The sequence below is a fragment of the Cricetulus griseus genome, chromosome 2 (assembly GCF_003668045.3).
Source record: "Cricetulus griseus strain 17A/GY chromosome 2, alternate assembly CriGri-PICRH-1.0, whole genome shotgun sequence".
Classification (NCBI taxonomy): domain Eukaryota; kingdom Metazoa; phylum Chordata; class Mammalia; order Rodentia; family Cricetidae; genus Cricetulus; species Cricetulus griseus.
The window spans coordinates 207,240,360-207,256,084 of record NC_048595.1 but is presented as its reverse complement, the minus strand read 5'-3'; the positions used below and the strand labels follow the sequence as shown (position 1 = coordinate 207,256,084).

Here is a 15,725-nt window from a genome sequence, read left to right as displayed (position 1 = left end):
AACTGCCTGACTGGGCCCCACTCATGAGCATCACTTCTATCCCATTCCAAATCAGCTTTCCTGCTGCTAATAAGCTGAAGTCAAACTCAGAATCAAAACAAAATAAACAATGAAAAATAAATAAAACCCCATTTGTTTGGAAATCTTGCTGATATTTTTCCTCTGACACTGCTGGCATATTCTGTTCTAAACAACAGCACTACCTGGCAAGGTTCCCTGCCTTCCCAGAAAAGCCTTCCTTTACTTTTAAAGGCTGTATTTGCAAAACTACAAAATGGCTTCACTCATCTATCCATATTAGTTTCCTCTATATTACAATAAGTCTATTGTCAGCCAATGAGTGACAACTTACCTGTGGAGCTGTGTAAGTGACCATGCACATATTACACATAAGGGCTACTGCAGGGTGCCAGGAAGCATATATCTCAGACAGGAGTTCAAGGAGAAAAGGAATGAGAGCCTTCCTTCATTATTCCCAGTAGTTCTGTCACATGTACATCAGGTAAGACACCTGTGTTTGAACTTACTTACATAGCACATGAAACCAGCATGTGGTTAGTTATAGAATAAACACATATGTGATCAATGCAGGCAAAGACAGTGTTTACAGCTGGTGGTGAATTAATAGCATCTCCATGCTCCACAGTCTTTTGAGTCTTTCTGTTATCTCAAACAACACATCTAGACACACCTAAGCTATGGCAGGCAGTCAAAGATGAAGTCTATCTTTCTTAGATTATGAAACTTCAGGTAGGAGCCTTCCTTCAGCTGATGAAAGAGACGACAGGGGTTTCTTTCATTTATCTGTAGATTCTTCTCTATGCCAGGGTCTTGGTGGATAGTGGAGGTATAATGATAAACAAGGCCTTTCTTTGCTTTGTGAAATTAGCAGAGTGAAAGGTAGCTGAGCAGCAGTAGCAACAAACCTCAACAAGAGCATCCAAGCTAGTCTAAAAGGTCTAGGTGAGGATTCCTATGTCATGCATCTTTTACTAGACACCTAAAGAAGTACCAGGTATGTGTTGAGAGGAAAAGAAGGCCATTTGGACAGAAAAGCATTGTGTGTAGGGAGGCTCATATGCTGCAAGAAACCTGGGCAGGCATTCAAGGCTGGAGGAGTCTGGTGAAATTTAAATGTGGCATGAGTTTGGAGAGATAATGATAGTAGAAAGGAGGGATGAAGTCATATTTGGAATGGTGACAGGGAGATTCATGGATGATGGTGCATCACTAGCTCTCGGCTTGGCATGGATCCTAATTAAATCTATATTGAGTTAAAATATGGATAGAAGAAAGAATGAGGGAAAAGGAAGAAGGAAAGAAGAGAAGAGGAAGGAGAGGGGGACGGAAGAAAGGAGGAAAGAAAACTGGAAATTTTAGGACATATTAAATATTAGTCATGTTCTATAGACCAAGAAGAATTTTCCACTTGCAAGTCTTCTGACTTGTCCTTAGCAAATCTCAGTGTGCGGTTCATCTAAGCAACAACCAGACTAAGAACACAAGGATAACTGGGCACATGTTCTGCTCATCCTGTTAAAAGCCGTAATGAATAAACACTAATTATCTGTAAGAATAAAGTAACTTTTTAACAGTAACTTTCAAAAGAAAATGTCATTTTCCTAGGGCACAGAAGACAGAAAAACAAGCTTGGATGAAAAAAAGAGAAGAGTGAAAATGGAACACTCTACTTACTGCTGCAAGCTAGTAATCTTTGTACCTAATGGCCTTCACTCTCATACCACAGCCCTCTGATTCATGCGGGTTCTAAAACAAGGGATGCTGTCACCTCTGAAATCTGAGGAACACCTCAGGGTGCAGGAGTTCTTTCTGTCACTGAAAAGATTATCACTTGACTGAGTATAGAAGAGTGAACCAACAAAGTGTTCAGATAGAACACCTAACAAGAGCCATGGTTGGTGAAATAGTGTCTCTGGGGAAGTATGGGTTCGAGGGACAGGTCTCTAGCCATTTGAAAACAAAGCTTAGCTCAGTCAGTCCTATTACAGTAATTTAGTCTCATCACAATATTTAACTTATTTTAGATTTCAAGTGTGGAAACAAAGAGCATGTAATTTTCAAGTTTATCTAATAGAATAATTCAGTCTCACAAATCATAAGTAACCACACACATAAGCCCTGGTTTTTCCTGGGATTGTTTCCGTGGAGGATTTTTAAGCAGATATAGGCAACTTACACACACACACACACACACACACACACACACACACACACACACACACACACTGCACCATAATGCCATTTATTTAAGTAATGCTTGCCCCCTATGATATTAATACACTAGTCCATTTCCTTTCATTCTACATGAGAATTATTCTCCTATATCCTATGGGTCTAGGGTAAAAGACAAAGTCTTTCCTTTCTACTCTTGGGGGCAACTAAATACAGCAAGAAAAGCCAGCAAAGAGTTACAAAGTTGTCTCCAAGGTCAGCTTCCCCTGTTAGCAGGAGAACTGGAAATAAAAACCCAGCATTCCTTTCCCCTTCCTGTCCTGTGCCCATTGGACCAAATTGCTCTCAATCAATAGGCAGCCAGTTATGACAGATTCACATTTCACCGTGTCAATAAAAACAAAAATCAAGTTTTAATCAAAACACATAACCAAGATCTACATTTCTCTTGGTCTCAATAAATCTTCCCCAAAGGAAGCAGGCTAAAATTCTTTACATTTAAAAATGAGCTCTGCTGGGACTCCAAATTCTAGTTCGATTTTTGAGCTGAGGCATTTTTTTTCTTTATCAGACACTTGGTGCTCTGGTGTGATAAGAGCCCCATGCAGACCATAAAACTAATTTATCATCTGTAAGGTGTACAAAGAAAATGGTAGCTGCCTACTTGTCTGCTTGACATATTAGGTCATTTTTGCCGCTAGCTTTCTAATACTGAGCAATTTTATCAGCTATTTATATACATTAATTGTGGATACCCATATGCTCAATGCTGTATTTAATAATGCATTGCACTGAATATGCATTCCTTAAGTCATAGCATGCAGTGAGCATCTTGCGTTTGGCTATTTGGTTTGCCTATTAAAGGCCATTATTCAGCTATGGCATGTTACCCTCTCTTTCATCTAAATTTATGCTTCTTTAAATCTGGCTCACCCTTCTGAAACCCACTGAAGTGGACAAGGCCACCTCACATGTCCCAAGGGCCCCAAGCAAAAACTAACAGGGAAAATGCCATGGTCCACTTAATAATACTCAAGCCGAAGGATTATTTGATAGATCTTTTCCCCAAAGGACAGCAGCATATTCACGCTTCACAGTGTAAATATAAATACAGTTCCCAGGCAACAGAGACCCAGGATGCTAGATAAAGTTGAAACACATGGTCTCAAATAGCTGTACCACAGTGATTTCTTAACTAATAAAGGAGAATCAATGCAAACATCCAAAGCAATCTCAACCTCCACTCTACATGGCCTCCTTTCTATATCCCCAAGAAAAGAAAACAAACCCAATAGAATCGCCATTCCCCTGTGATGAAATTACCAACCTCAGGATACACCCCTCCTTCAGGCCACAAGTGTTAACATTTGCATCATAAAATTAACTGCTGTACAACAAGGTTTTAAATGGCCCTGATCAAAGACCAAAAGTCTCTAAGGGTATAATAATCTATAACCTATTATCCCTTGAATTTCTTGGCTCAAAACACATTTTCAGAGGTGCTTTTTTTGCACAGGAGAAAAAAAAGGAAGGTATAGTTTTGATCCTAGAGGAAAAAAAAACATTGAGGAAGCAATAACTAAGTTAAGTGTAGCAGATATGCAATCAAGGCAGACAAAACCAGCCTGGGGCCAGAGGGTAAGTCAGGAAAGTGATAGAAAGAAGGGAAGGTGTAGATTTTGGAGTCCATATGGGAGACAGGCTATTCCTTCTCTGATCCAAGTCCATGATCTGTGTTCCAGCATTGCGTATTCCCACACTGAAATGTAGTTCAAGCATATTTTAAGAGTAGGTGATGAAAATATATACAGATAATAAATAATACTTCTTTTCCACCTGAATTCTCCCTAAGACTCCAGTCAAGTACATATCCTATTCTCACAATAAGTCTGATAGAGGAATGAAATAATCTACATTTAAATTTTAAAATCTCTTTCTTTTGGAGACTCTTCACCTATGGTGTGTATGTAAGTAAACAAAACATACAATGGATAGGCTATAGTAAATATGCTAAAATAGCTTTCTAATATCCACTGATAGACTAATATGTCAAGCATTCCATCACTGAACATTCACTTGATTTAGTATCAGCAGTTCAAGTTCTTTTTTGTGTGTGCTTGGACCACAGAAGGGTCAAAAAAGAGTCAATATCATTGCATCTGTTTCACATAGTATGCCAGTTCATATCTCTGAAGCCTCATTAAATAGTTATCCACATAAAAATCTTTCCTGTGCTTAAGGACAAGCTTCAGTGCTGTCTTTCCAGTGTTTGGTCTGTCATTTTCCAGCTCTGCAGTGGCTGCTCTCCATCCTCATCAAATGTTCCACAAATCTTGGATGCCCCTGGATTCACATTCGGAAAGTAGATATAGAACCCACTGTAAATATGTAGCATTGAGATTTAGTCATTTCCTACCAAGAAGTCTCACCTCTTCCACCAGTCTAGCTTGTCCTATACACAATAAACAATTTGTCACCAAAGTTGTATAAAGTCTGAGCCACCTGTCTAGTGTATTAGCACCATTACCAGGCTTATAAAAAGTTTTCATTTCAGCTTCTCAGTTTATGTGCTTGGGAGACAGCCTAGGCTATTGTGTAGCCTATAGTCAACAGAGGATATAGAGTCATTGACCAAAGAAAATCTCAAGTCCAACAAATACCGAACACAAAATATCCAGGAAATATGGGACACTGTGAAAGGGCCAAACCTAACAATAATAGGTATAGAAGAAGGTGAAGAAATACAGCTCAAAGGTACAGAAAACATATTCAACAAAAGCATAGAGGAAAACTTCCCCAACCTACAGAAGGATATGCTGATGAAAGTACAAGAAGCTTACAGAACACCAAGCAGACTGGACCACAAAAAGAAGTCCCTTTGACACATAATAATCAAAACACCAAACATCCAGAATAAAGAGGAAATATTAAGAGCAGCAAAGGAAAAAGGCCTAGTAACATATAAAGGCAGACCTATCAGAATCATGACCAACTTCTCAATGGAAACTTTGAAAGCCAGAAGGTCCTGGATAGATATCCTACAAACACTAAGGGAGCATGGATGCCAACCCAGACTACTGTACCCAGCAAAACTTCAATCATGATAGTTGGAGAAAACAAGATATTCCATGACAAAATCAGACTTAAACAATACATATCCACAAATCCAGCACTGCAGAAGTTTCTGGAAGGAAAACTCCAACCCAACGAAGATAACTACATTCACAAAAATATAGGCAATAGATAATCAAATTTTACCAAACAAGAAAACAAATAGGAGGGCAAAATCCACACACAATGACAGCACCAACAATAAATCCAAAACAAACAAGAACCAACAATCAATTCACATTATTATCCCTCAAGGTCAATGGTCTTAACCTGCCCAAAAAAGATACAGGCTAACAGAATGTATATGAAGACGGAATCCATCCTTCTGCTGTATACAAGAAACACACCTCAACTTTAAACACAAGCATTACCCTCAATCAAATGGGCCCAAGAAACAAGCTGGTGTAGCAATCCTAATATCTAACAAATTAGAATTCAAACTAAAATCAATCAAAAGAGATGAAGAAGGGCATTTCATACTCATCACAGGAAAAGTCCATCAAGATGAAGTCTCAATCCTGAACATCTATGTCCGAAAAATGAAGGCACCCACATTTGTAAACATTATTAAAGCTCAAACCAAACATAAGACCATACACTTATAGTAGGAGACTTCAACACCACACTTCATCACTAGACAGGACCAAAAGGAAGAAATTTTAAAAAAGAAACAAAGGATCTAATAGAAGTTATGAGCCAACTGGGTTTAATAGATATCTATAGAATATTCCACCCAAACACAACAGAATATACCTTCTTCTCAGAGCCTGATGGAACCTTCTCTAAAATTGACCACATACTTGGCAACAAAGCAAACCTCCACAGATAAAAAAGAATTGAAATAACCCCCTGTATCTTATCAGATCAGCATGCTTTAAAGTTAGAATTCAATAGCAATACAAATTGCAGAAAACCTACAAACTCTTAGAAACTGAATAACACCAAATTGCACCATTCCTGGGTTGAGGAAGAAATAAAAATGAAATTAAAGACTTCCTAAAATTTAATGAGAATGTAGAAACAACATCAAACTTATGGGACACCCTGAAAGCAGTGATAAGAGGAAAGTTCATAACACAAGTGGCCACATGAAGAAACTAGAGAAAAGTCACACTAGAGAATTGACAGAACAACTGAAAGCTTTAGAGCAAAAAGAAGCAAACTCACAAAGGAGGAGTAGATGCTGGGAAATAATCAAAATGAGAGCTGAAATCAATAAATCAGAAACTAGGAAAACATTACAAAGAATCAATGAAACAAAAAGTTGGTTCTTAGAGAAGATCAACAAGATAGACAAACCTCTTTCCAAACTAACCAACAGGCAGAGAGAAAGCATGCTAATTAACAAAATCAGAAATGAAAAGGGGATATAATAATGGACACTGAGGAAATCCAGAGAATCATCAGGTCATACTTTGAAACCTGTACTACACAAAATTAAAAAATCTGAAGGAAATGGACAATTTTCTGGGTAGATATCACTTACCAAAATTAAACTAAGAACAGATAAGCAGTTTAAATAGACCTGTAACCCCTAATGAAATAGAAACAATCATCAAAAGTCTCCCAACCAAAAAAAGCCCAGGGCCAGATGGCTTCACTGAAGAATTCTACCAGAAAATCAAATAAGAGCTAATACCAGTACTCCTCAAATTGTTCCACACAATAGAAGCAGAAGGGACATTGCCAACCTCTTTTTATGAGACTACAATCATTTTGATGCCCAAGCCACACAAAGATACAACTAAAAAAAGAGGACTACAGTCCAACATCCCTCATGAACATCGATACAAAATACTCAACAAAATATTGGCCAATGGAATTCAAGAAAACATCAGAAAAATCATCCACTATGATCTAGCAGGCTTCATCCCAGGGATACAAGTATGGTTCAACATATGAAAATCCATCAATGTAAACCACCATATAAATGAATGGAAAAAGAAAAACCACATGATCATCTCAATAGATACTGAAAAAGCCTTTGACAAAATCCAACATCCATCATGATAAAGATCTTGGAGAGAACAAGAATAACAGGAACATATCTAAACATGATAAAAGCAATATACACCAAACCAACAGCCAACATCAAACTAAATGGAGAGAAACTCAAAGAGATTCCTCTAAAATCAGGAACAAGACAAGGCTGTCCACTCTCTCCGTATCTCTTCAATATTGTACTTGAAGTTCTAGCTAGAGCAATAAGACAAGAAAAGGAGATCAAAGTGATACAAATTGGAAAGGAAGACGTCAAACTTATACTATTTGCAGATGATTGATAGTCTACAGAAGCAACCCGAAAAACTATACCACAGAAATCTAACAGCCAATAAACACTGTCAGCAAGGTAGCAGGATACAAAATTAACTCAAAAAAATCAGTAGCCCTACTATATACAGATGATAAATCCAATGAGAAAGAAATCAGGAAAACATCACCCTTCACAATATCCACTAGCAACATAAACTATCTTGGGGTAACACTTCCTGAACATTACACCAGTAGCACAGACATTGAGACCTGCAATTAATAAATGGGACCTCCTGAAACTGAGAAGCTTCTGTAAGGCAAAGGAAACAGTCAGTAAGACAAAATGACAGCCCACAGAATGGGAAAAGATCTTCACCAACCCCACATGTGACAGAGGGCTGATTTCCAAAATATACAATGAATTCAAGAAGCTAGCCACCAAAACACCAAACAATGAAATTAAAAAGTGGGGTGCAGAACTAAACAGAGAATTCTCAGCAGAGGAATATGAAATGGCTGAAAGACACTTAAAGTGTTCAAAATCCTTGGCCATCAGAGAAATGCAACACAAAACAACTCTGAAATACCGTCTTACACAGGCCAGAATGGCTAAAATCAAAAACACCAATGACAATCTATGCTGGAGAGGATGTGGAGAAAAAGAAACACTCCTCCATTGCTCATGGGAGTGCAAACTTTTAAGACCACTTTGGAAATCACTATGGCGGTTGCTCAGAAAAATGGGTATCAGTCTACCTCAAGATCCAGCAATTCCTCTCTCGGGCATATACCCAAATAATGCACGTTTATACAACAAGGACATATGTCATACCATGTTCATAGAAGCATTGTTTGTAATGGCCAGAACCTAGAAGCAACCTCGATGTCCCTCAACTGAAGAATGGATAGAGAAAATGTGGTACATTTATACAATGGAGTACTACTCAGCAGAAAAAGCAATGGAATCTTGAAATTCACACGCAAATGGATGGAACTATAAGAAACCATCCTGAGTGAAGTAACTCAGTCACAAAAGCACAAACAAGGTACTCACTTATATATGAATTTTAGACATAGAGCAAAGGATTACCAGCCTACAATCCTCTTCACCAAAGAAACTAGGAAACAAGAAGGGGAAAATGCATGGCCCCCAGAGAATGGGAAGGGGAATTGAACTTCTGAGCTAATTGGGAGCATGAGAGTAGGGGAAAGGAGGCTGGCAGAATGAGAGGAGGAGAAGAGGAGAGGAGAGGAGGAAATGGAGGAGCAGAAATATTGGGTAGGGGGAAGAATAGAGGAGAGCAGGATGAGAGATACCATAATAGAGGGAGCCAGTATAGGTCTGAGGAGAGATTTGGCACTAGGGAGATTTCAAGAGATCTACAAGGACGATACCAACTGACAATCTAGGCAATGGTGGAGAGGATTACCTAAATGCTCTTCTCCTATAATGAGACTGATGACTACCTTTTATGCCATCCTAGAGCCCTCATCCAGTGGCTGATGGAAGCAGAGGCAGACACCCACAGACATACACTGAACTGAACTCTGGAACTTAGTTGCAGAGAGGGAGGAATGCAGATCAACGGGGTCAATACCAGGCTAGTGAAACCCACAGAAACAGCTGGCCTGTACAAGGGGAAGCACATCTATCCCAGACTGCTGTCTGGGAGGCCAGTACAGGACTGATCCACACCCCTGAACATGGATGTCAATTAGGAGGCCTCTGTACTCTAAGGGGTCCCTAATAGTGGATTAGTATTTTTTTCTGGTGTAAGAAGGGACTTGAGAGCCCATCCCACATGAAGGGATGCACTCTTGGCCTGGACACATGGGGGAGGGCCTAGGGCCTGCCCAGGATGATGTGGTGGACTTTGGGGAGCCCCTATCGAATGCCTTACCCTGCCTGGGGAGTGGAGGGCTAATGGGGTAGGGGAAAGACCAAGGGAAGGGGGATGGGAAGTGGAGGGAGAAGGAAAAGGGATTGACAAGTGAAGCAAGCTTGTTCCTAATAAAAAAAAAATTGCAAAAAAAGAAAGATGAAGATTAAAAGCAATACTTTATTATGCAAACATTATAGTTTTTCTTGTGATTAGATGCTGTACACAAACAATGGCTATTTCCATATTCCTGTAGCATACATACAATAGGAGCCTGACCCTGGACCTGGTCCAACTCTCACCTCTGCTCCCTTCCTTCCCTTCTGGTTAGCAGCTGCCCTGAGATGGGAAATCCTCTATATCATTGGGTAGCTTTAACCCATCTTTCTTTAGAACTAATTCACACTTTTGGGAGATATGTGGACATAGTGTCTGTGATAAAGCCCGTGACTTTGATCTGTGAATACCTTGTCCAACTTCTTCCTGGCTGAAATGGAATAGATATTGTCCTGATCCGGAAATGCCACTACTTATGCTTGTCACTGATATCCTTTCCATGCTGTAAGAATCATACTAGTGACGACCGTCCGAACTCCTGTCCCGGTCTCTCGCTTCACTCTCATTTCCAGAAAACATGAGCTTCACCACCCGCTCCACCACCTTTTCCACCAACTACTGGTCCCTGAGCTCTGTGCGGACGCCCAGCCAGAGGGTCCGGCCTGCCAGCAGCGCGGCCAGCATCTATGCAGGTGCTGGGGGCTTGGGTTCCCGGATCTCTGTGTCCCGCTCTACAAACGTCTGGGGTGGCTCCGTGGGGTCTGCAGGCCTGGTTGGAATGGGTGGCATCCAGACCGAGAAGGAGACCATGCAGGACCTGAACGACTGCCTGGCCAGCTACCTGGACAGGGTGAAGAGCCTAGAAACTGAAAACAGGAGATTGGAGAGCAAAATCCGGAAACATCTAGAGAAGAAGGGGTCCCAGGGCATCAGAGACTGGGGCCACTATTTCAAGACCATCGAGGACCTGAGGGCTCAGATCTTTGCAAATTCCGTGGACAATGCCTGCATCGTGTTGCAGATCGACAATGCTCGACTCGCTGCCGATGACTTCAGGGTCAAGTATGAGACAGACCTGGCCATGAGACAGTCTGTGGAAAGCGACATCCATGGACTCCGAAAGGTGGTGGATGACACCAACATCACAAGGCTGCAGCTCGAGACAGAAATTGAAGCCCTCAAGGAGGAGCTGCTATTCATGAAGAAGAATCACGAGGAGGAAGTCAAAGGACTGGAAGCCCAGATTGCCAGCTCTGGACTGACCGTGGAAGTGGATGCCCCCAAATCTCAGGATCACAGCAAGATCATGGCTGACATCCGGGCCCAGTATGAGGAGCTGGCTTAGAAGAACCGTGAGGAACTGGACAAGTACTGGTCCTAACAGATTGAGGAGAGAACCACAGTAGTCACCACCCAGTCTGCTGAAATCAGAGATGCCGAGACCACACTCACAGACCCGAGGCGCACCTTCCAGGCCTTGGAAATCGACCTGGATGCCATGAAAAATCAGAAAATCAGCTTGGAGAACAGCCTTAGGGATGTGGAGGCCCGATACAGTGCGCAGATGGAGCAGCTCAATGGGGTCCTTCTGCACCTGGAGTTAGAGCTGGCACAAACTCTGGCAGAGGGGCAACGCCAGACCCAGGAATATGAAGCCCTGCTAAACATCAAGGTTAAGCTTAAGGCTGAGATTGCCACCTACCGACACTTGCTGGAAGATGGGGAAGACTTCAGTCTCAGCGATGCCCTGGACTCCAGTAACTCCGCAAACTGTCCAGAGGACAACCACCCGCAAGGTCGTGGATGGCAATGTGGTGTCCGAGACCAACGACACCAGAGTTCTGAGACACTGAGGCTGAGAAGGAGGCTACCCTGGGAACTAAGGAAGCAATAAAAGTTGAGAGGTTACTGAAAAAAAAAAAAAAAGAATCATTCTAGTACCCATGTAAGAAGTAAAGGTAAGAATACCGATCCTGGCATATTTTGAATTTTTGATATTTTTTCATCATAGAGTTTTACACTCATTTTCACTTGCTAAAAATTACTGTGCTAAAATGATACGTATTTTGATTACTATTAGCTTTTGAGCTTTAGTTTGTTTTGTTTCTTGTTGCTGTGCTGCCTCCTTAAAATGTGCTTTGGACAAGAGCCCTACACACTCTTCATTCAAGCTCTAACCTTAATCCAAAAATTTTAAAAGTGGGTAGGGGACAAATTATCCATTCCTGCGTCAGCTACTCAACTGTTTAGGTGAAGTGAAGTCAGGTGTCAGTCAAGAACTCTGTAGCAAAGACTTGAGAAGATTTGCCTGTGACCTTAAGTAGAAAAGAGCTGAGTGTGAATGACTTTCATATACCTTCTTGACAAGATCATTTCTACCTAGAATCAAAAGATTATATTTGAATACATTGAATTGCATATCTATAAAAAATGAAGTTCCTACAAGCTAACTTTCTGTAATTTTGTTCCCTTTAAAGAAGTTAATAGAGCAGTTTTGTCTTCTTAAAAGATTTTTATTGTTTAATAATAAGGTTTCAAGAAGCTGTCAACAGAATATATGGCAAGCAGGTCAGAAAGAAAGCAATGTGGCCAAACTACTAAGTATATCAGTCAATTTTGTCTGTCTTCAAGTGACCAGAATCGTGTGTGTGTGTGTGTGTGTGTGTGTGTGTGTGTATGTGTGTGTGTGTGTATGGATGTGTTCTGTATCTCTTACCCCAGGCCTTGTTTATTAGCTCTCAAACAAGCATATATAACTTTTCAGCACCGAAGAACTTTACTGCTTGACTAGGAAATGGCACAGCATCCTCCTGGTGGCTGACACTGGGCCCAGACAGGCTGCTATCCTATTCCCAGGGACTGCACTCAGAATCAGCTTGACAAACCTGCTGGTTAGATCTCAGCACAGGACTGTTGAGAGGAAAACCTGTCTGTTCTTTCAACAGGCAAGGCAGATGCCATCACACCGAGGGCTCAGTGGGAGATCCAGGATAATGAGGCATTTTGAAACCACAGACATTGTCAGAAAGACAGAAACTGGGAAAAGGGCTAAGGTGGTGAGTGATTATTTCTCAAAGGAGCAATGGAACACAAAATGAATCTCAGTTTGGGTGAAGTCAGTGAGATGAGGAAAGGAGGTGTGCTGAGAATTGTTTACCACTAGATGCAGTTGGGCTTTGATGCCTGGTCTCATTGTGATGTGGTCTTGATGCATGTGAACTGCAATAAAAAAGATTTGCCAACATTGCTTCTGTGTATTCCTCTGGACATTCACACACAATGGTGTTCCTTAAAGGTTGTACATAGACCTGGCTTAGAATCACTTATTAAGTGTATAATTGAACACATACTTAGAATCTTATCAACTACTCACTGTCTCCCATATTCTAGACTAACCTTTATAAAATTCTTTTGCTAAAGATTCATCAATTTCAGTCTTTTCTCTTAGCCTTTTTGTTAATAAATAAAAACTGCTAGAACCACAGACAATGTTTACTAAACCCACACTGAACTGTGCCCTAAAGTCTATAGGATGTATTAGTATCTTTGTTGATCATATAGCCTGACTGACCCAAGTCATCTCCAGGTTATGTCAATTGTTTTGAAACAATTAGCAGCAATTCTTTTCATTCTTAGAACGTGGATTAAGAAATAAATTATTCAATCCCCTTCCAGTTTGAAATTGACTTATGAACACTGAATGATCAAATCTCAGTGTGCAGGACTGTGGAGAGAGAAGACCTGTAAAAATCCCTATTTCTAGTTAATATGTTGCACTACTATCTTCAATAACAGAATAGACTTGGAGAGATTTAATACTGGGTCCTGGCTAACATAAAGGTATCCATTGGGAAGAGTATCAAGCACTGAAGACAAATGTCACCTCCTTTGTGATAATGTCAGCTCTGGTCTGATAGGGAGCTTTCCCATCCCACCTGAGCTTCCATCCCTTCATTGTGGTGTCTGAGGTGGCACTTCTCACATGAGTGAAAGCTACCCCAGCTACCAAGTGTTTTGTTTCCTCAGCCACACAAGCATGAAGCAGCTCAACAATACCTTATCAAGAGACTGTCCACATTGTCTGCTAGCAGATGGAGAATTCAGAGAAAAGTAGAAAAGGCCAAGACCACTCATAACATGAATAATGATAATGTTCTCTCAGGAAATGATAATTCCTGTGGCACTCACTCGGGCATCAACTGAGCATGCCTCACAATGAGCGTGATTGCTCCACTGACCCTTACTCCACACAGAGACCTACATACAATTCTTCCACAGAATCCCACACTTCCTTTCTGATGTACTTGTTCTTAAGTTATCCATTCTGTAGGTAGAATATAAACTCTGTAATCATGAGACTAATTAACATGTATTATGTGATCAAAGCACACTGTATTAATTCCATGAATCCTCAAGAGTTCCTTACCAATCACATCCCTCTGTTTCCTGGTTGAAAACATAAACAAGACTTAAGTAGTACCTTCAAGGTCATGCATATCCTAAGAGATGTCACTAGTATTTTATTTGTTGGCTTTAAATCTGTACTGTCTATGTTGAATGGCAACAAACAGACTGTCCAATTCTTTACCACTGTTACCCCTGAGCCTCACACACTGCAGGCACCATAATTAAGGCTCAAAAATATTTATCAAATGAATGAATACATAAATATATTTTGTATGCTAGCCATGAGCCTTGGTTTCCAAAGAGCTAAATAAGTCATAGCTCCTGCCTTTGAGCAAATCACACTGTATCAAATCCCAATGAAATCAACAAAACCTAGTCAAGTTGAAGACCTTCAGTGTAGTTGTGGTTATTAATCTTATAACACATATATTAAAATCAACAGCATTTCTGTTAACTTTAAATATAATTATTACAATTATTAAGTTCAAATGTGCTACAGTGCTTTTAAAAAGACCACGTAAGAAGAAAACACAGGAGAGGGAGTAGGAGATGAACTAGACTCAAAATCTTAGCATGATTTTATTACTGCAACAACACAAATGTTGAGGAAGAAAATCAATCCTGAGCTGTTTGTCATTCCTCTCAAAGGTTTCACGTTGTCTTTCAGGAGGAAGCGGTAAGCAAAGAGCATATAGACAAGAATAATCAGGGCAATTCTAGGGAGACCATGAAGCACAAATTCTTAGAAAGATTGTGTGTTTGAAATGGAACCTCTATATGCTTAATAAATGGTGCATTTACAGACTTTTAAAAGTTGTAATGGATAACCAGAATGATGAATACAAACATTTCAAAAACAGAAGAAACACTGTGTAAATATATAATAAGCATGTTTTTGGAAACAGATATCTATAGTCAATAGTGAAGAGTCGTGAAAGGGAGAGTGAGAGGATGAGACATGAGTTCTGGGCTTAAATGAATTAGAAATAAGAAGTCGCCAATTATAGTTTGTCTGAAAGAGGCATTCAATATTACAGCAGATGGTTATTCTTCCATCGTTAGTGGAGGAACTTTCCAGTCATAAACGTGCCTGGAATGATGCACAGTGCCTTCAATCCTCCTGCCTGCCAATACTCTGTAAGATGAATTCTCAACATTTAAAGAGACCTTTCATTTCTCCAGTCTCCAGCTACATGTCAACCCCATCTCTACCACACTGACACCATGATGAGTGACGTTGGTTTTGATTTGACATTTCAGTCATTGAAATACACAGGCACCCTCACACTCACACACACAGAGCCTTCAACTTGAGATTTGATTGGCATCAGTCATTTCATAACCTGTCTCCTGGGGATCAGACCAATGGACCTTTCTAAAGCTTGCCTTACTGAACTGACCCTTCTGATCTCAACGCATGATTCATACTTGCTAATCTTCCTGGGAGCCTTTCCTACTCTTAACAAGCCTGTCATTTCTTCCTTCTTAGACAGTTTTATTCAGGTACAAGATTATTTAAAGTGTTATTTTTATATCTGTTCTTAACTTTTGTGATGAAAATAATTGCAGAAATGCTTTTAACTATTCAAATTGATTAGAGAATTTCTATAAAAGAATGCAAACATCATTGTGTTTGTAGATTATATATTTTTCTTCTTTTTTTCTTCCAGATTTTTTATTTAAATTAGAAACAAGTTTGTTTTACATGTCAATCCTATTTAAAGTTACAAAAGACTCTGAATTGATTCAGTAAATATAATATCATAAAACATTAGATTTACAAAGATCTTTGGAATTTAATCCAACCTTCCACCAGACAAAAAG

The 15,725-nt window shown here is 40.0% G+C and overlaps 1 protein-coding gene across 1 annotated transcript; it reads left to right on the top strand.

Moving 5' to 3' along the window:
- The first annotated feature begins 10,071 nt into the window (after positions 1-10,071).
- On the top strand, positions 10,072-11,347 carry LOC100765452 (keratin, type I cytoskeletal 18-like). The gene is given in 2 exon segments (XM_035439062.1): positions 10,072-11,258; positions 11,260-11,347. Coding segments are annotated over 2 exon segments (1,275 nt in total).
- The last annotated feature ends 4,378 nt before the right edge of the window (positions 11,348-15,725 follow it).